Genomic DNA, 21544 nt, shown 5'->3' with positions numbered 1-21544 from the left:
TTTGGCAGTGCTGGGGATGGAACCCAGGCCTCCTGCACGCACACTAGGCAAGCACTCTACCACTGAGCCACATCCACAGCCCAGAGCCAGCCCCAAGAGGAAGCCTGCAAAGCCACCCTGGTGGCCGGGGGTTCCCAAAGCTACTGATCCTGCAGCTCACAAAAGAGTCCACCTCTGCTCATTTCCACTGAGCCCTGAAAAGAGCTGGCTTGTTGGGGTGCCTGTGGTGGGATCTGGGAGCCCGGTCCTCACACAGTCCACAGAGGCCCTGAGTGCTGGCTGTGGGGGCTGGTGGGCCTTTGCCCAGGTGGTCCAGCCTGGGGGCAGGAGGGGGCCGATTCCCACACTGAGAAATCTCTAGTGTCCCTGGCCACCTAGGGCTGCTTCCCTCCTCCTTAGCCACCTGCCCCAAGGGTGCAGCTCATAACAAACGTCCATACCCGCGGAATCCTCTGAGCTGGAGACCTCCTGCCCTGCTAACAGCATCTTCTGGTCTTCCCACAATTTCTTAAGAGGATTTGTGGCCTCCAGGGAGACTCACAATATGTATTAACATATGAAAGGCTCTGAAAAGTCCTATAGAAAAGAAACTGGCTGAACTCTTTTGTTTTTTTAATTTTAGGATTTTACAATTTTGTCCACCAAGACACCCCACTGCCCTAAAGTCCCTCTGGGACTAAAGACACCCCTGGGCATCATTGTGGAGTAAATGAAACTCATCATTGTGTTAAACACCTCCTAGCATCTCAGAACCCAGGAACCACCCTAACCACTCTTTAGGGTCTAAGTCTTTCCCCCATCTTCCCTTCTTTAAGTCCCATGCACCTTCAAGAATCCTAGTGTCCCCAGGCTCCTAGGGGAGGGGGTGGAGGATTGTAGTGAAAAACAAAGGGATTGGGTTTAATGGGTTACCCTGCAGGAGAATTGGCACAGTTCTTAGTATTCAGCCTGTGGAGTGACCCTCTTAATTCAGGCACTGTAGGTACTGTTGCCTGGAAGATGGGAGGAAGGGGGAAGGGGGGACGCCCTAGGAGCTTCCAATTCCTAGACTTTGCACTCAGGGGCTATATTCGTTCTTTTTGCCTTTTCCTCTGGATGCCCATAGGAGAAGAGCAGAAATCCACAATAGTCCAGCTTCTCCCCTCCCCGTGGCATTTCCCGGGGTTCTTTCTCCTCTGCCTAGTGCCATCCTTGGTGGCAAACTCTTCCTTGCACCCTTCCCTAGATTTCTCACCATGGGTCCCCATCCCATTCCCTCTCCCCTAAACCCAGCTAACCAAACCCTCCCTTGGCCAAAGCAGTTTGGGCCACCCCAGTGTGGCAGGGTCAGTCCCTCTGCAGGCCAAACACCACGTAGTGGGCCACACTGAGCAGGGGACAGGAGATGAAGAGCAATGTGGTCCTGTGGCCGGGGCCGGCGACCCCACCGGAGGGAAGGCTGTCGCACAGCGTGGCGTTGGCCAGCCCTCCGGTGACGTTGGCTGCCTCCTCCACTGGGACCCTTGGGGCGAGCAACTTAGAGAGGAGACTGCTAAACCTGCTCACGGTGGTGGCCACCGGCCCTGGGGACGAGCCTGGACTAGACGTGGTGAGGTTCAGCTCCTCTGGGTCCACGCACAGGCCGTCGGGGGAGCGCTCGAAGGCCACCTGGCTGAGATCCAGGCCGGCCACGGAGCCCGGGGAGGCGCACGGCACGTCGGCCACGCGCCCAGAGCCCTCTATCCAGTCCCGCAGCCACTCCAGGTGGCAGTCACAGCGCCACGGGTTACGGAAGAGGAAGAGACGTCCCAAGAAGAAGCCGGGCTGGAAGGCGGCCCAGGAGAGCACGGCGAGGCGGTTGCTGTTGAGGTGCAGGGCCAGCAGGCCCGAGAGGTTCTGGAAGGCGCCCTCCTCCACGAAGGCGATGCTGTTCCGGTCCAGGTAGAGCAGCTCGAGCTCCGCCAGGTCGGCGAACCAGGCGCGCGCCACCACGCCCAGCGCGTTGCCGCCCAGGTTGAGCGTGCGCAGGCGGCGCAGGCCGCGGAAGGCGTCGGCCGGCAGCTCGGCCAGCAGGTTGTCGTTGAGCAGCAGGTGCTCCAGGGCGCCGCAGTCGCCGAAGGCACCGGCGTGCACGACGCGGACGCGGTTGGCCTGCAGGCTGAGCGAGCGCAGGCGCCGCAGGCCCAGCAGCGAGCTGGAGGCCACGGCCTCGATGCGGCCGCGCTCCAAGTGCGCATGCGTCAGGTTGGCCAGGCCGCGGAGCGCGCCCGGCACGCGGCGGAACAGGTTGTCGAAGGCGGCGAGCTCGCGCAGGGCCGGCAGCTCGGCCAGGAGGCGCTCGGGCACGCTGAACAGGCGACACGCGGCCAGGTCAAGGCGGCGCAGGCGGCCCAGAGCGACGAAGGTGCGCGCGTGCAGGTAGCGCAGCTCGCCGTTGTGCGCCAGGCGCAGCTCCGCCAAGCGCGGCAGACCCTTGAAGGCGCCCGGCGTGATAAAGGACAGGTTGTTGTGGCGCAAAGACAGGCGGCGCAGGGACGGCAGCGTGCCAAAGGCCCGCTCCCCCAGGATGCGCAGGCCGTTTCGGTCCAGATCGATGGAGGTGGCCTCGCACGGGAACTCGGCCGGCACCCGCAGGAGGCCCGCGCGATCGCAGCGCACGGAGCAGCTGCGCTCTGCGGTGCTGCAGGTGCAGGCAGCTGGGCAGGCACGCAGGCAGGCCTCGGTGGCCCGGGTGCTGGGCAGGCCGAGGAGCACCACTGTGGGGGGGACATAGGGCACAGGAAGGAGAAGAGACAAAAAAGGAGCGGTAGTCATCCAGAAGACACCTCAGGGAGCATGACGCAAGCCCTCCCCCAAGTTCTCCTGCATCCTGCAAATGGCCCCTTCCCACCTCCCAGGCCTCGCAGGTTTCCCCGCCTACAATGCCGTCTTCTTCGCTTTCCGGTTATCTTAATCGCAAAACCCATGCTGTTCTCCCTGCGTGGGACGCCATTCTAAACGCCCTCCTGCCTGTGTCGTGTCTTTGAGGGCGTCACCGGGGCCTGCAGTAGGCTTCTGATACAGTAGCCACACCGCACACGGGCTACCGAGCATTCGAAACATGGCCAGTCTTAAATGCCAGGTGCATCAGATCTCAAAGACGCATTACCAAAAACAGTCAACTGTCACATCAATAATTTTGTATTGATTATATGTTGTAATATTTTAGGCATGTTGGGTTAAATAAAATGTTAAAATCAATATCCACGGTTTCTACCTTTTTTAGTGTGGCTACTTAGAAATGTATACATAGGAAGCTGGGCACAGTGGCGCAGGTTTGTAACCCCAGCAACCTGGAAGGCTGAGGCAGGAGGATCACAAGTTCAAGGTCAGCCAGTGAAGCCCAAAGCAGCTTAGCAAGACCCTGACTCAAAATAAAATATTAAAAGGACTGGAGATGTACTTTAGAGGTAGAGTGCCTCTGGGTTCAATCCCAAGGAAGGAAGGAAAGAAAAGAAATTAATTTATACATTTTTGGCTTGTGTTTTATTTCTCTTAGTGCTATTGACCCCTCTCCTAAGAATTCAGTTCTGGAAAAACACCACTGAATAAATTAAGCCTTATTGGAATCAGATTCATCATTTTAGGTTGGGACCCATTTTATCTAGAGGTTCCAAAGTTTCCATTCTGAGGCAAAGCTGCTTAACTTCCGGAAAGAACACGTGCCTGCTCTCCACCCCGCCCCAGCTTAAACTGCTACGCAGCTTATGAGGTTCCCCTTGGGAGCCATAAAGCTGCTTTGTGAGTGTCACAGGCTGCTGCTCTCCTTGGACGGAAAGCCTTGAGGGTATGCCTCCTGTTACCCGACAATAAATCTCTTGTGTGACCTTTGGGTCTGTGGTGTGGTCCTTGGACTTTGCCTGGACTCTGCGAGTGTCCTTTCAAGCCTCATGGAGAAGAAAGAATTAAGGAGCAGAGGGGTTGGAAATTTTCTAGATAAACCCATCAATATTTTTCCTTTTTCTTTTTTTCCCCCTGCACTGGGGATTGAACCCAGGGGCACTCCATCACTAAGCTATATCCCCAGTCCTTTTCTTCTTCTTTTTTTTTTTTTTCATTTTGAGATGGGTCTCACTAAGTTGCCCACGCTGACGAACTTGGGATCCTCCTGCCTCGGCCTCCCAAATTGGGTCACTGTGATTACAGGTGTGCCCTACCCACCTGGCCTCTTTTTCTTTAATGGTCTCGAAGATTAAACCATAAGGACAATATGCAAATGACCTCACACATCCCCAAAGAATTAATTATAGGTACTATGCAGTTAAGTTCCATTCATCATCCGTGGTTCTGTAGAAACTTTTTTAGGTCATCCTGGGAAAGAAATGTGCTTATAAATTGTCTTCTGAGCATTTGAGTAGAGAATCAGATAAAGACTTCAAAAGCCACCCCCCATAGGCTTGCTACTGGCAGCAAACTAAATGACATGGTCTACTGCCCCATGGAAGCCAGAGGTCCCAAGCCCAATCTTAAGGGATCAGTGGAAAAGACAGCATTGACACATGCACAAGTTTTATTCTCTGGTCAGGATCAGCTTTCAGGTAGAGTGTGCTCAATCCACAGTTCCTGCAGGGAAGAAAAGGTATCCACAACTACCCACTGATTCATGATTTCTGCTCCTCCTCTGCAGTACTCCCAAATTCCTAGCAAGCACCCCTGGCCTGCTGTTCAGGCTCTTTCACTGTGTACACGGCCCCCTGCCTTGTCTACCCAAGCCGCTGGGGGAACCCGAAGGTCTGCTCAACACAACTGTACAGCATGCACTTGCTGCTGCCTCTGTAGATTTGCTCAGCTTCTGGGGTCTTTTCAGTGCATCTGTCTCAGACACGCCAGACTTTCTCAACTGCTGGGAAGGGATCAACCCTTTCAGACTTGGCTGGAGAACACTCCAACCTTTGAGTGTTCAGTTGAAAACTGTAGCTGTTTCAACATTCTGATCCTGAGAAAGCTTGACTTGGCTTTTTCTTCTCCCTTCAAAGCTGAGATTGACAGACAGCTTCCAGCAAAGTTCTTGGACCCTATGCCAAGCTCAGCTGCAAACAGGACCTCTGCTGGGTTGGGAGACACTGTGTTAGGGAGACAGGGCCAAGAATATAACCTTTACTCCAGGCCTGAGCTGGACAGAGGCAGGACCTTTTCCTACCAACTCTTCCAACTGGGTCAAGTTGAAGGCATTCGATTTCATTACAAATTGTCCTTTATTCTAGTCCCTTCTTTCTAATTAAGAGAGCTATGCTCTCAATCATATGACTCATGTTTATACCCCATGATAGCTAAAATTGTTCCAGGCACACAGTACAGCTCAATAAATGTTTGCAGAATTAAATGGAATTGATGCCTTCCTCTGTGAGCTTCCTGCTGCAGGATGTCATTTATTTTACAAACTCTTTGTCAAGAACTCACAGGATTAGAAGGAGCAGGATACAACCAATTGGTATAATACAAGAAATCAAAAAGGTAGCTGCCAACTGGGAGTGGTGGTGCACTTATTCCTGTTATCCCAGTGACTTGGGAGGCTGAGGCAGGAGGATCGTGAGTTCCAGGCCAGCCTCAACAGCTTAGCAAGACCCTCAGCAACCTAGTGAGACCCTGTCTCAAAATCTCAAAATAAAAAATGAAACGGACTGGGGATGTGGCTCAGTGGTAAAGCATCCTTGGGTTCAATCCCCACTATCAAAAAAAAAAAAAAAAAACAGAATTAACTGCTAATGTTTTAAAACTGTGAAAGGTGAGAGTGAAGTTTTCACTGTATATCCTTTTCACTTAAAATTTTGAACCCTGTGGTATATAACCTATTTCAGAAAATAGATTAAAATGTATTTTAAATTTTACTAAACATTCAAGACAACCAGGAATAGTGGCACACGCCTGTAATCATAACTACTTCAGAGGCTGGGGGAGGAGGATCGGAAGTCTTAAAGCCAGCCCGGGCAATTTAGTGAGACCTTTTCTTAAAAAATAAATAAATCATAAGATGAAAATAAAAAATGTCAAGACATAGGAGACCTATTTTCAATCTCTGAAACTTTGATACCCATTAGGAATGATAACTAATTTACCAGATTGTTGAGTGAAATTTAGATTAAGTCAAGATAACTTCAGTATTGGTTCACCCAATAAGAAGACTAAGTATATGATTTTAAGCCAGAAAAATAGGGCATCAAAATAAAGTTCTTTCTAAATAATAATATATTTGAGTGAGTTCTCCTTGCAATGAAAGAATAGCTTGTTTATCAGATTAATATTCCTGCTGATAGTTCCAGTATACCCATAGTTATTACTACAGGGAACTAGAAAGAAGGGTCTATAAAGATTCACTATCAGGGCTGCACGTTAGGATCACATGGGGAGCTTTTCAAATATACCACCCAGGGTAATTACATAAGGATCTTCAGGGTTGGGATCAGGCATTAGTATCTTGAAAGCTGCACAGGTGGCTGGGTGAGGTGGTGCATGCCTGTACTGTTATTCCAGCAAGTTGGGAGGCTGAGATAGGAGGATCACAAGTTCAAGGCCAGTCTTAGCAACTTAGCAAGGTCTTAAGTTTGCCTAACATGTGAGGCCCTGGGTTTGATCTTCAGCCCCACATGAAAAAATAAATAAAATAAAAGTCCATTGACAATTAAAAAAAAATTTAAAAAAAAAGCTCAGTAAGCCCCATGTAACATAAAACTACCACACACACACACACACACACACATACACACACACTTACACATACACACACACACACACACACACACACACACACACTCCTCTGCCTGGAGACATAGTCAAACTGTTAGAAGCCAAAGATAGATAATTCTGAAAAGCATTCAGGGCTGGGGATCTAGCTCAGTTGGTAGAGTGCTTGCCTCGCATGCAGAAGGCCCTGGGTTCAATCCCCAGCACCACAAAAAAAGAAAAGAAAAAAAAAAAGCATCCAAAGAAGAAAGACATAAAGAGAAAAAGAGAAATAATAAATAAATAAATAAATAAAATGTATATACGTATATATCACTATTATGGTCTGAACATTTGTCCCCTTCCCCTGATTCACATGTTGAAATCCTAAACCCCAAGGTGATAGTATTAGGAGGAGCATAATTTGAAAGGTTATCAGGTCATAGGAGCAGAGCCCTCGTGAAGGGGATTAGTGCCCTTATAAAAGGGACCCCAGAGGACTGGGGACGCAGCTCAGTGGGTGAGCACTTGTCTAGCATATACAAGGCCCTGGGTTCCATCCTTCAACCATGTAAGGACACAGAGAGAAAATGCCATCTATTAGGAATGGGCCCTTGCCAGACACCACATCTGATGGTGGCTTGATTTTGAACTCTCCAGCCTCCAATGTATGAGAAATACAGTGCTGTTGTTTAGAAGCCACCCAGACTATGGTATTTTTGTTACAGCAGCCTAAATAAAATAATACTGACTTCTCGTCAGTAATGATGAAGGCCATAAGACAGTAGAATGGCAATCTTCAAGTGCTGAAAGAAAAGTAAAATCTGGCAACCCAATTCTATATATAGTGAAAGCATCTTCTAAATGAAGAAAAATAGAGATATTTTCAGATAAACAAAATCGGAGAAAATTCATCTCCAGCAGAGTTTTTGCACAAGAAATGATGACTTTCTCCAGCCTGAAGAAAAATGCTACTAGATGAAAATCAGATGGAAAGGAGCAAATGAAGAGCAATGGAAATGGTATAAATATGTCATGAACTCTTTTTCTCACCTGAATTGCTTGATAAGTGGCTGTTTAAAGCAAACATAAGAAGATATTGTGGTGTTTATAACATATATAAATGAAAAAACATAACAACGATGACATAAAGAATAAAAAGAGATAAATTTAATTGAATCTTATTATCTTGCATTATGCATAAAGCAATATAAGATTAATTCAAGGTAGCCCATGACAACTTGAAGGTGCATTTTATAAGTCCTAATAATAAAAAGAATCTCAACCCCTACCTCACACCATATATAACACAACCCCAAATAACAACAAATATCTACAGGACATAGTCTAGGAACTGTGATAACATATGTTATCTGGGTGATATGAACATGTATAATGTCACTTAATTACATTTTATGGGTTTTACTGGGCATGGTGGTGCACCCCTCTAAATCTCAGGAGGCTAAGGCAGGAGGATTGTGAGTTCAAAGCCAGCCTCAGCAATGTAGCAAGACCCTGAGCAACTCAGTGAGACCCTGTCTCTAAATAAAATATAAAAAAGGGCTGGGGGGAACTGAAGTTGTGGCTCAGTGGTAGAGCATTTGCTTTACATGTGTGAGGCACTGGGTTCAATCATCAGCACCACATAAAAATAAATAAACAAAATAAAGGTTAAAAAGGGGGGGGGGCTGGGAACGTGGCTCAGGGGTTAGGTGCCCCTTAGGTTCAACCCCTAGTGTCCAAAAAGAAAAATCTTATGAGTTTCTTTTGCTCTCATAACAACCAACTTTTTTAGGGGGAAGGGGGGTATTAAGAATTGAACCCAGAAGGAGTTTACCACTGAGCTACACCCCAAATCCTTTATATCTTTTACTTTGAGACAGGATCTCACTAAGTTGTGTAAGTGGCCTTGAACTTGGGACCTTCCTGCCTCGGCCTCACCAGCCACTGGGATTGCAGGTGTACGCCACTCTGCCCAACAACAACCAATTTTAATAAGTATTTGCTCAGGGCTAAGATGGCTACCTACATTAATTCATTGACTACAACAGCCCTGCAACTAAGTATTGCTCTCTCTTTCTCACAGGAGGAAGCTAAGGTTGGGGGTGGTTAATGACACCAAGCTTTCTTTCTCTGTCTTTCCACTGTATTGAGCTGTCTCCTGCCCCACACATCTAACCTCCTGAACTTCCATTTCTTTAACTGTAAACTGAAGGACTCTGCTTCCTGACCTTTGAGGACCTTTCTGGCTCTTGTTTTCTGTGGTTCCACAGCAGCTGTTACCAACCATGGCTTCCAAGAAAAAAAAAAAAAACACCCTACTCCAAGTCTCATGTGTCTCTGCCACCTCCTCCCAGCCCCAGCTGCTTGCACCATGAGTGGACACTTGGATGTAAGCAGAGCTAATCTGACTCATCCCCTCTCCATGAAAGGGAAAGAGGCACCAGCCACTGGTCAGTGAGCTCCTGTGAGCACAAACCTGTGTGGCCTTGGGGATGGGGTTTATACCAAAGCCACATCCAGCTCAACAGTATGGAGGAGTAGAACTGAGGGTAAGGTGAAGGAGTTGGGGTGCTGTCAGTCTGTTCAGGGTGCCATAACAAAATACCATCAACTGGGAGCTTATGAACAACAGAAACTTGTTTCTTACAGCTCTGGAGGCTGGGAAGTCCAAGAACAAGGCAGATTCACTGTCTGGTGAGGGCTCACTTCCTGGTTCACATACAGCCATTTTGTTATGTCCCCACATGTCAGAAGGGGCAGGGGACCTATCTAAGGACTCTTTTATAACAGCAACAATCACAATCATCAGGGCTCCATCCTTATGAATTATCACTTCCCAAAAGCCCCACCTCCTGATACATCACACTGAGGGGGTTGGTTTTAACCAATGAATTGAGTGTGGGGGGCACAAAAATTCAGTCCATAGCATGTGCAAAGAGAGCAATAGCTCTGACGGGAGAATCACAGAGATGGACCTCATAAAGCCCAGCTAGAGCTGTTTCTGTGACATTTCCCTGTTCCTATTTTGGAAACCCATTCAAACCATCTGTGTGCATGAGTGAATTTCTGTTCCTTTCTGCAACCAGACCATTTCGAATTGTAGTGGACATTGGACACTGGAAAAGGGGACCTGTTTTAAGCACAATTTGTACATTTAGGTAATTTCCTTTGTTACAAATACCACCTTAAGACAGAAGCCAGACTAGGGCACAGTGGTGCACACCTGTAATCCCCAGCGGCTCAGAAGGCTGAGGCAGGAGGATCACGAGTTCAAAGCCAGCCTCAGCAAGGAGAGGCACTAAGCAACTCAGTGAGACCCTGTCTCTAAATAAAATACAAAATAGGGCTTTGGATGTGGCTCAGTGGTCAAGTGCCCTTGAGTTCAATCCCCAGTACCGAAATAATATTTTTTAAAAATAAAATAAAATAAGAATTAAAAGGGGGCTGGGGATGTGACTCAGTGGTTAAGAACCCCTGGGTTCAATCCCTGGTACAAAAATAAATAAATAAATAAAAGACAGAAACTGTTTCCTAAGCATGTGACCTAGCTTTGTCAAGAAGGCACTCAGCAAGAGTTGGATTACGAAGTAGACACCAGGCAGAAACCATTCTCTGGACAGAATGGCAGAAGAGGTGTCTGGCTTTCAGGCTTGCATGGTGGAATTTCTGGCACCCAGCACATAAACATGATTCTCATGAGATTTTAGGTGTACCCACCAAGTGGCAAGGGCAGTAGGGTCTTTTGCAGTTGCCCACATCCTGATATAAAAACGCTCCTGGCGGCTTCAATGACCTAGAGTAGGTTCTATGGTTTGCAATAATATTCTTGAGCAAGAGCCTGAGACAGGTGCTAGAGTTTGGATCTGAAATACAGGCCAAAGTCCCATGTGCTAAAAGCTCGGTCACCAGCCTGTGATGCTATTGAAAGATGCTGAAACTTTTAAAAGGTGAGACCTAATTGGAGGAAGTTGGGTCTTGGGGGGGTCCCTTTGAAGGGGATATTGGGATCTGATCCCCTTCCTCTCATTCTCTCTTTGCCTCTCCGCCACCGTGAGGTACAGTTCTCCTCTGCATATGTTCCCGTCATGAGTCTTGAGTGACCCCGAACTGAAACCTCTGGGAAACCAAAATAAACCTTTTCTCCTTATAAATTGTCACAGCAATGAAAAGCTGACGAACACAACAAGTTCCCTACATTTCTCTCTAGTTCCATCTCCCTCCTTGTGGCCCCCTCCTTCCTTCCCCTGAAAAACCAGGTAAACTCTTCACCTTGCCAAGAGCAAATGACTCAAATTCAGGGCCAGACAGCACCCCTCAACCAAAAGGAAAGTCCTTGCCATTCGCTGACAGGAAATAACATAACAGTAAATCAAAAATTGTTTAGCACAACCCTGCTTTTTCCAAATCCAAATGAAAAGTGGTCTCTCCCAGAATCAGCAGTAACCGTTCCAGAAACAAATCTCCTTGGCCATCCAGAGCTGAGTTCCATGGGAATACCTTGGCCAGAAACACATTTATCAAATTAAAATAAAGATTACATTTTGTGAGAAGAGAAAGTCAACTCATTTGGCAGTTGCTTAGCAAATTCTCTTCTCACACTGGTATTTTGGGGAAGGATTCATCTGGAAGTCACAGAAGACATGAAGGCCCTTATTTCCAATCTAAGGAATAAGGACAGGAAGATGAGAAATGCAGGATGGGCCTGGGCTCAGGACTGCCCCTGCTCAGCCAAAAGTTGTTATAGCTCCAGGGTTCATATGCAGGCTTTCCAGAACATTCGGTCTGGAAACACTTAGCCTGTGGGCATGCCAGAGCCCTCTCAGAAACCCTGAGGATACTTATTCTCACCCCTGCTCTCTCATACTGCTTGTTTTTTTTTTTTTTTTAACCTCAGATGACCTCTGTCTCTGGGTTTGTTCATCTGGAAGGTGTGGACAGCTATGGGGAACACAGGCACCATGCTGCTTGAGACAGCTGTGAAAGCTCTGGCTCAAGCTCAAAGTGGGCTCCATGAGCCACTCATCACAGGATTAAGCCTCATCTAGGGACAAATCCTTCAAGGACCAAGTGGAAATCTGTCCCAGAGTAGAAAGCAACACACCAACTGTTATGGTTTAGATCTTAAAATGTCCCTGAAAGTCTCATATGTTGCCTCTGGCACTTTGGGGAGGTGGTAAAAACCTTTAAGAGATAGAGCATGGTTGGAAGGGTAGCATTGGGGGCATGCCCTTTAAGGGGACATTGGAGATGTGGACCACGCCTTCCTCTCTCTTTTCGCTTCAATGCTGCCATGAGGTGAGGTGCTTTGCTCTACCAAAAGCTCCCTACCATGATGGTGGCCCTTGCCATAGACCAAAAAAACAACAGAGCCAGCGATTCCTGGAGTGAAAGCTCTAAAAGCATGAGCCAAAGTAAATCTTTGCTCCTTTTAAGTTGCTTATCTCAGTATTTTGTCATAGCAACAAAAAGTTGACTAACACATGGTCAAAGCACAGAATCCTGAAAAATAACAAATCATTATTTTAGGCCACATCATTTTAGAGTTTAGTTTTAAATATTTCTTTCTTTCTTTTTGGTACTGGGGATTGAACCCAGCGATACTCAAACAGTGAGCCACATCTGCAGCCCTTTTTATATTTTATTTAGAGACAGGGTCTCACTGAGTTGTTTAAGAGCCTCACTAGGTTGCTGAAGCTGGCTTTGAACTCGAGATCCTCCTGCCTCAGCCTCCCAAACTGCTGGGATTACAGGTATGCACCACCACATCTACCATTTTGGAGTTTATTTCACAGTAATAGATAATTGTTAAAATGTGTATGTAACTACCAGTGGACCTTGACTTTCCTTACTCAGGCCAATTCCTGACACTTCATGCCCTGTGACTATCTTTACCATTGTTTTTCTAAAAGAAGGCACAACAGTATATACAGAGTGAATGGTGACCTCCCAAGATGGGGCAGGGGAAATATGTATCAGGGCAAGGTCCTTTGCAGAGTATGAACCAACTTTATTCAGCAGAAGCAAAACATGGAGGAAACTGGACTACAATTTCTGACAGAGTAAGCCTAAGGAGAGGGAGAGACAGACTGGAGCCAGGACTTGTTCTGTGTAATTGAAAACGTGCTTGATAAATGCTGGCTTCTTATCTTTCTGAATGATGGAGTGTATCCTTGGAGGGAATGTAGGGATCCTGGCCCCCTCTCTCTCTCTGTTTGCTTCCAAGACGCCATGATATAAGCAGCCTTGCTCGATCGCGTGCTCCTTACCATGGTCTTCTGTCTTGCCACAGGCCCAAAAGAAATGAAGCAAACCAATCATGGACTGAAACCTCTAAAACCGTGAACCAAACAAAATAAACTTTTCTTCCTCATAAATTGTCTCGGAAACTTTGTCACAGCAACTGACAAAGATGCCAGGTGTCAGAATATTGAAGTTATTCACAAAGAGGGTGCAAAGAAGGAACTAGAATGGTTCCGGGCTAATCACATCAGGATCTTCCGGGTGGTGCCAGGTATTAGTATTTTAAAAGCTTCGCAGGTGATTCCAATGTTAAAAGTCAAAATGTGAGCAAAGTCAAAAACCAAGAGCCTAGGTAGGCCAAGGGTTCCTGTGTGTGTATAAAATTTTACACGGTGTAACAGAGTGACCATATGACCTAGCAGTTTACCTCCTAGTTATTCCGATTCTACAGGAATTGGTAGCAGGTGATCTAACAGACATGACTGTATGAGCACTAGTCATCAGGGCCAAAAGGTAGAAACAACAAATGTCCATAAATGAATGAATGAATGGATAAATATATGTGGTATGCCATACAATGAAATATTATTCAGCCTTTAAAAAGAACAAAGAACTGACACATGCTATGATGTGGAGAAGGATGAACCTCAAACTCATTATGTTGAGTAAAATAAGACAATTATACAAGGCCACATATTATGGTTCCATTTATAGGAAATGTCCAGAACAGGCAAATCTATAAAGGCAGAAAGCAATTAGTGGTCACCAGTGGCTGAGTAGAGAGAACAGAGTGACTGTTGGATAACAGACAAACACAAGTTGCCTTTTGGGAAGATGAAAAAGGTCTTAGAACTAGATAGAGGTGATGGTTACACAACATTGTGTACATGCTAAATGTCACTGAATTGTGCACTTTAAAATGGCTAATGATAGCCAAGCACAGTTGTGCACACTTGTAATCCCAGTGGTTCAGGAGGCTGAGGTAGGAGGATCACAAGTTGGAGTCCAGCCTCAGCAATTTGGTGAGGCCCTAAGCAACTTAGTGAGAACTTGTCTCTAAATAAAATATTTAAAAGGCTGGAAATGTGGTTCAGTGGTAAAGTGCCCCTGGGTTCTCTATCCCCACTACCAAAAAAATGAAATAAAAATAATAATTAAAATGGCTAATGATAAATTTTATGTGGATTTTACCTCTATTTTATTCTATTCTGTTTCCTGAGGGTTGAACCCGGGGGTGCTTTACTACTGAGCTACATCCCCAGCCCTTTATTATTATTATTACTTTTTAAAATTTTTGAGACAGGTCTTGCTGAGTTGCTTAGGACCTTGCTAAATTGCTGAGGCTGGCCTCGAACTTGTGATCCTCCTGCCTCAGCCTCAGTTGCTGGGATTGCTGGGATTACAGGCATGCTCCACTATGCCAGGTTTACTTCTATTTAAAAAAGAAAGAGAGAGGGGGGAGGGAGGGAGGTTTCCCTGCATCTGGGCAAATACCTGGAATGAGCCCTGCATTTGTGTCCTGGTGACCTGCACAGGCCAGCCCCCAGCTGCAAGGAGGCAGCAATGGCTGGACTCAGATACCCTCAAAGAATGATATATTAATGCAGACCAGCTAAGTTTCTCTCAGGAGGCCCTTAGCTTTGCAAATATGTGTTTTCGCCCCTCGAGGTTTGCTAGAAGGGTTACTCATGGAGTTTCCAACCACAGACTGAGTTTGGAATGTTTCTTTATTCTCATTGTTTTAAAAGAACTTGTGCCTCACGAAACCAAAATAGCATGGGAAAATATGATCAATTTTCTGGTTTCAGCAAAATCTTTTCAGCCACTTGGCTCTAGAAATCCTTCCCTTCCCACTCCTGGCAAAGTCTACCCCAGTTGCTCCTCAGGCCAAGACTCAGTGCTGGGTTTTCAAAACAAAACTGGATGAGGGAAACAGAAATGCAGTGGGGAAAGGCCATGCCATGGCCTCTGGCCTTACCTGACCCCAGAACTGGCTTCCCACACCATGCAGGTATGTTCTGGGACAAGAAAAAAAAAATTCACCAATTCCAGCTGCAGTTTTGTGGCTGAGTCCTAAAGGACAGAGATATCTATCTCTGGAGAGGTGGTCTGCTGAGGACCTCAAAGGCCTTTGGAAATTTCAAGGTAAAGATCTGTCCCTTCTGAGAAGTAGACAAGACCCTAGAAAGGCCTCCAGGACTAAATACTGGTAATTCTCCTGCTATGGTCTGGTTACTGGAATGTGGCCCACAAAGGTTCATGTACTAAGGCCTGGTCCTCCGTGTGGAGGTATTAAGAGGTGGTGCAACCTTTAAATCACCTTTAAAGGGAGGAGGCTACTAGAAGGTAATTAGGTCATTAAAGCACAGCCCTTGGGAGGCATTAATGGAGTTCTCAATCTCTCAGGAAGTTCTACAAGAGTTGGTAGTTATAAGTGAGCCTGGTACCTCCCCTGAATCCTTCTTGGTTCCTGTCTTGCCGTGTAGTCTCTTCCCCTCACACATACTTCTACCATGAGGCCCCCCCACCAGAACTGAGCAGGTGTTGTTATCATGCTCTTAAACCTCCAGAACAATAAGCTAAATAAACTGCCTTTAAAAAAAAACAACCTCAGGTATTTTGTGATAGCAACAGAAAACAGACTAAGACATACCCCTAACTGGAAGTAACCTAAATGTCCAACAATAGGGGACACCTATATGATAGACTACTACTAAGCAGTCAAAAAGTAGGAACTACTGGTCTGTACAATGACATCCATGCATATTGCTCACCATGCCACAGTACCTCTTTTTTTAATATTTATTCTTAAGTTTTAGGTAGACACAATATCTTTATTTTACATTTATGTGGTGCTGAGGATCGAACCCAGTGCCTTAAGCATGCTAGGCAAGCGCTCTACCACTGAGCCACAACCCCAGCCCCAGTACCTGACTCTTGATAGTGAGGAATTTATTCCACTTGGAGTACAGTCATTCTCTTCCTACAGCCATTCTTCTTTTAAATCTAATTGAGGTAAAATTTACTTATAATACAATGTACCAACTTTAGTGGACAGTTCAGTAAGTATAACAAATATATATGCACGACTGGAGCTGTGGCTTAAGTGGTAGCGTGCTCGCCTAGCATGTGTGAGGCACTGGGTTCGATTCTCAGCACCACATAAAAATAAAATAAAGATTTTGTGTCAACCTAAAACTAAAAAATGAATATTAAAAAACCACAAATGGGGGCTCAGGATGTGGCTCAAGTGTTGGCGCACTTGCCTGGCATGCGTGCGGCCCGGGTTCGATCCTCAGCACCACATACAAACAAAGATGTTGTGTCCGCCGAGAACTAAAAAATAAATATTAAGAAAAATTCTCTCTCTCTCTCTCTCTCTCTCTCTCTCTCTCTCTCTCTCTCTCTCTCTTAAAAAAAAAAACCACAAATGTATATGCATAACTATTCCAATCAAGATTTGGAACATTTCCACCTACGTGTGGTGGTGCACACCTATAATCCCAACTCAGGAGGCTAAAGCAGGAGGATCACAAGTTCAAGGCCAGCCTGGACAATTAGGGAGATTGTATCTCAAAACCTAAACAATTAAAAAAAAAAAAGACTGGGGCTGTGGCTCAGTGGTAGTGCACCCCTGGATTTCATCCCCAGCACCTCAAAAAACAATGCAAGTTTTACCCTCTCAGAAGAAACCTAATACCTAGTATGACTTAGTCTCTCAGGCTGAGGAAAGGTTACAATCTGGGTATCTTAATCCATTCAACCAACAAACCCTTATAAAGCACTTACAATGCTTTACTCCAAGATAGGGGGGGAGTCAAAACACAAACCCTGACCCTCTTTAAAGACTCGGTATAGAGCAAGCCAGATGTAATGTAAAACAATTTGTGAAATTTGCATGTTATACTATGAATAAGAGGAAGACTTGGGAGGGGGTGACATAGGGGGCAGAAGGGGACACCAAATCTTCCAAGAGAAGACCCACTTCTAGGAGAACTTATGTCCTCAGAAGGAGAAATTCGGTTCCAATCTTGCCCCAAATTTCCCCTGCTGTGAGCCACTTCTGATTTCTCCAAGGTCTTGTCATTTTTTTAACCAAGGAGACAGCGGTATCCGAGCCCGAGTCTCAGGAACATGTTGTCCCTATTGCTTGTGACTCATGGTCGTCAGAGAAATATTCTCTTGTGTTGCTAGAGTGTGTTTTAAATGAAAGCACCAGGGGATGTGGAGACGGTCATTAATTTTGAGTGCAACTATTGTTAGCAGATGATGTCACCACTGAGTCCTCCAACTTGTCACAAAAAGTCTGGATGTGTTTCAGGTTTCTGTAGCAAGGATGGTACCCGTTTTGCAGTATGTAGGCTCTGAACTATCTGCAGTCTGAGAGGACAGCAGAGCTTTGGGTGCACATTTAAATAATAACACTGGCTCTCAGAAGGAAACATTCTGTCCCCATGAGTCAATCAAACTTCATGTCCTTTCTAGGTAGGAGAAATGGCAAGAAGCTGGCTGCTGGCAATTATATAAATGTCAACTCCTGTCCTTTGGAGGCTCCTTGAGGTAGGAAGTTGTGTCTTATTTATCATAATGTTCCCTATGTCTCGTTCCAATTTTTTTTCTCATTTATTTATTGGATCTCCCATGAAGGAAAGTAATTTTCTCAAGGATAAAGATCAGATGATCATATCCCTCATAGAATTGAACCAACTGAAGGTACATTGTATATCTATTTGATTCAATAGAACAAGTTTTACTTTTTTTGAAAAGGTGAAATCAAGAGTAAGAAAATTCTATCACTATTGTTTTAGAATGATCTGGTAAAATGTTCTCTCCTAGTACCGCATACAGAGATCTATTACATACATCATCATACCTCAAATAATTAAATTCACCCCAAAGGTCAGAAAAAAATGATTTGGTGAGTCAAATCATTTATTTCTGAAGAACGTAGCAGATTTTTCCTTGGGCTATCTCAGTCAGACTCGAGCAACCATAGTTGGGAAAAATACTTTATGATGAATCTTCTTGATTTGTTTTTTGTTTTTGTTTTTTTGTAGTGGGGGATGGAAGCCAGGGCCTGGAGCATGCGCGTGGAGCATGCGCATTGAGCAAGCGCTCTGCCACCGAGTCACACCTCCAGCTCTTCTTGGAATATTAAAACACATATAGCAACAGGACAAAAAAAAAAAAAAAACTGGTAAAAAATTTAAGCATCTGTAATTCCCTAAAAGCCCACAATTCCAACATCTTTCATTTTTTTCTCTTTCTCCTTTAGGAAGATGGTTTCTTTAAGGGATTTGGGGTTTTAACTAAATGAGCTTAAAATAACATGATTAGAAAACCACTATAGTTGGGGGTTATAACATTACTGAATTTATATCTGAGATTAGGATAAGAAAATCACCGAGGAGACTATTTCTTATATTTGGCTGGGGGGTGGGGGCAGAGTGGGGGCGGGGTGGGGGCGGGGTCCCCCCTGCTGTTGACTCTCATTCCCTAACCCCTCCCCCACAGTCACACCCGCAGTGAAATCTGATCATGGATGTCCAGATCATGGAAGCCGCTTGAAAACTGAACTCTTTGGGTAGAAGATCCTGTGACTTCCAGCTCCTGCCCACACTGGCAGCGACACTCACCATGCAGAAGCAGGACCAGCATCCCTTTTACACACCTGGTGGCTTAGAACCACCCAGCTGTGGGATCCCTGCCTGAAGAGAGAAAGCAAGCGCTGGTCACCTGGTGCCTAGGAGAGATCCCTGGAGACCCCCATCGCTGCCACCACTATCTCCACAAAATGTCCTACGTTGTCCCCCATTTCACGTTCATTTCCCCCCTCCCCCCAATGACTCTGGTGTTGGGTTAAGAGAAGCCAACAACGAATCAGCAGCTCCCCCCGCCAAAAAAAGTTCAGCCTGGATCTATTCGGAAACCCTTCACCAGGCGAAGACCCTGACAGTGGCTTAAATGGTCTCACCCACAACCCAGCAAGAAAATGGATGCAGAGGAAAACCCTTGCAAAGAAGCCTCCGGGAACAGTTTCCAAATTCTGCTTACCGTCCTGGGGGTCTGCCTGGTCCTGCACCTCCAAGGGGCCCCTGGGCTGCCCCAGCCCCTCCATCTCCCAAATCAGATGATAAAAGATGGTCCCACCGAGAAAGAAAGGCTGGGGGTGGGGGGTGATCAGAAAGGAAAGAGGAGTCGTTGCTTCTGCGGGTTTCAGTGCTTAGTTTTCTTTCTCCAGATTTAATGGCAGGAAAATCCTCTGTATCAGATGAGGATTAACAGAGATGAAAGAACGTGTCTGCCTTTCGAATCACCAAAGCCACTGACAGATTTTGCTGACACACCAATCGGCTTTATCCCCAGGCCTTGGCCACCCCTGGCCCTACTGCCCTGTCCATCTGCCTGGCCCCTTTCTCTCCTTAAACCTTCCCCAGACCCTGCCCCCTTCCCCCGATCCCAGCCCCAGCCACCAACAATATGCAGCCAGAAATTGGCTTCATGCCACCCAAATAGCATTATCAGCATTTTCAATAAGGACACGTTATATAACTTGGAGAAAGGACAGGGCAGTTTAAAATCATGATGTTTTCCCGAAATGCAGGCTGTTGATTGCCTTTGCTTGGAGTGGTGGATGGTGGGTAATTCCAAAACAGACCAGGGTGTGGGTGGGTCCTTCCACTCCAGTAAGGCTGGAGGCCCCATTTTGGGATTGAAGCTCACAGCCTCGACCTAAAACAGCAGGTCCAGCAAGGGTGTTCAGAATCCACCTGAGGTTTCTCAAACCCACGGGACTGATTAAAGCCCTTGCTGCTCTGTGTCCTGTGAAATGCTCTCAGAAGCAACCATTTCAGAAAAAGTACCTTGGAGCTCTTTAGGAATGCAGAATCTCTGGGCACCCCCCACTCCCAACCTAGACCTCCTGACCCAACATCTGCATTTTAACAAGATGGGGGTGGGGTGGTTCCTAGGCCTTTTTTTTTTTTTTTTTTTTTTTTTGTACTGGGGATTGAACCCAGGGCCTTAAACCACGGAACCACACCCCCAGCAAGCTCTCATTAAGTTCCTTAGGGCCTCACTAAATAGCTGAGGCTGGCCTCGAACTTGCGATCCTCCTGCCTCAGTATTAGTGCAAAGAGACCGGGCCGGGTGCAAATTTCATGGATCATTTCAGCCTTTTATTCAGGAACAAGACTACACCGAGGGAATGGACCCACTTTCCCCATGGGAAATGAGCCACTGAACAAAGGAGGGGCCTGGGCTTATATAGGCTGTGGGTGACTGAGTGAGCGTGTCAGTCTGGGCATTCAGGAATTTGAGTTTTGGGGTTAGGGGGTGGTGGCCAGCACCTGGAGAGGGTTTATTTTGGAAGAGATTAGTGTTTCCTAGAGACTATCATTCTAGGTTTGATGAAACACTTTCTCCCAGCCTGTGGCCAGCATCTGGGAAGGATTTATCTTGAAAGAGACGACAGCTATCAATGTATGGCTTTCTTTTTCATTCCCTTTCCCAGGCCATGCTATTTTGGGGTTTTTCATTTTCCATATCCAATATACAGCCTCCCCAGGTCACTGGGATTACAAGCGTTCACCACCATGCCGGGCCGGTTCCTTTGTCTCAGCAGGGAAAGCCCTGCTGAGGGGAGCAGTGGACTGAATGTAGTCTGATCCAGGCAGGGAGACCTATTTCTCTGGCCCTGCTGCTACTAGTTCAGGTGCTCTTCGTTCCTGAGGTCCCAGCAGATCCACCAGGCCTGCAGAGGGCTAGAACCGTCTGCTCTCTGCTAGGACCAAGCTCCCAGGTATCCATGACAACCTGCCAACCTCTGGCTGGCTGGCCTTGCAACACAGATGAGAGAAAGGGTGCAGTTAATTCCCCTCCCACAGCAAGGGCCCTGGGTGTGAATTGAGACATCCAAGGCCACTGTGGCCAGGGGAATTTTAGGTGACTTCCATTGGGGCCTTAAAAGCCCAAATGTGGCTGAATGTGTCTAACCTCTGCCGGAAAAGAAACAGTGATGGGGATGAGGTTGGGATGTGGTGAAGGACATCCTCCTGCCTTAGCCTCCCAAATGAAGTCCTTATCCCCATGGTAAGCTCAGCTTCCTTCGATGGGAGTGGTGGACAGCACTTTCTTTGTGACCACCAGTATTGGATCTGTCCTTGTACCTTCATTCCAAACCTTGGCCTAATGAAGCCCCCACTCACACTACAGCAGGCTGAAAGCTGAAACATGGTATAAGAGTGAGCCTGTCTGCATCTAAAACCCTTGTCCTTGTTCAAGCTTATTGGGCCCATGTTACCTTCAACCCTCTCCAGTTCCATAGACCTGTTGTTCTTGTCCCTGGAAGATGGTCTGAGGAGTTCCCAGAGATGGTGCATGCTTGACTCAGGACAAGTGGGGTCCTTGGTGTAAATGACAGAAAAGAATTTCAGGACACATCAGTGAGAGACACAGATGGAGATTAATTTAAGAAAGCACACACATATTGAAGGAAGAATACAAGCTATGTCAAGAGAGAGATGCTTTCAGGTAAAGCAAGGAATACACTTTCAAGGGACAATGTGGGCCATCTTGAGAGTAAGAGAAGTTTAGGGAGTTCTTGGGCTCTTCTTTTGTGTGT

The 21544-nt window shown here is 46.4% G+C and overlaps 1 protein-coding gene across 1 annotated transcript; it reads right to left on the bottom strand.

The window, feature by feature from the left end:
* Nucleotides 1-1326: 1326 nt before the first annotated feature.
* Nucleotides 1327-2945, bottom strand: Nyx (nyctalopin). The gene is made up of 2 exons (XM_077107528.1): nucleotides 2870-2945; nucleotides 1327-2735 (listed from the first exon to the last, which is right to left on the bottom strand). The coding sequence occupies exons 1-2, from the start codon at nucleotides 2943-2945 to the stop codon at nucleotides 1327-1329; spliced, it is 1485 nt and encodes a 494-aa protein (XP_076963643.1).
* Between the last annotated feature and the right edge of the window lie 18599 nt (nucleotides 2946-21544).

This window comes from Callospermophilus lateralis, chromosome X (assembly GCF_048772815.1).
Source record: "Callospermophilus lateralis isolate mCalLat2 chromosome X, mCalLat2.hap1, whole genome shotgun sequence".
Classification (NCBI taxonomy): domain Eukaryota; kingdom Metazoa; phylum Chordata; class Mammalia; order Rodentia; family Sciuridae; genus Callospermophilus; species Callospermophilus lateralis.
This window is presented reverse-complemented; position numbering and strand designations above follow the sequence as displayed.

Coding starts and splice junctions, on each gene's coding strand:
- Nyx (XM_077107528.1), bottom strand. CDS start 2,945: ATGGGTTTTGCGATTAAGATAACCGGAAAGCGAAGAAGACGGCATTGT. Junction 2,736..2,869: donor AAACCTGCGAGGCCTGGGAG/GTGGGAAGGGGC, acceptor TCCCCCCCACAG/TGGTGCTCCTCGGCCTGCCC.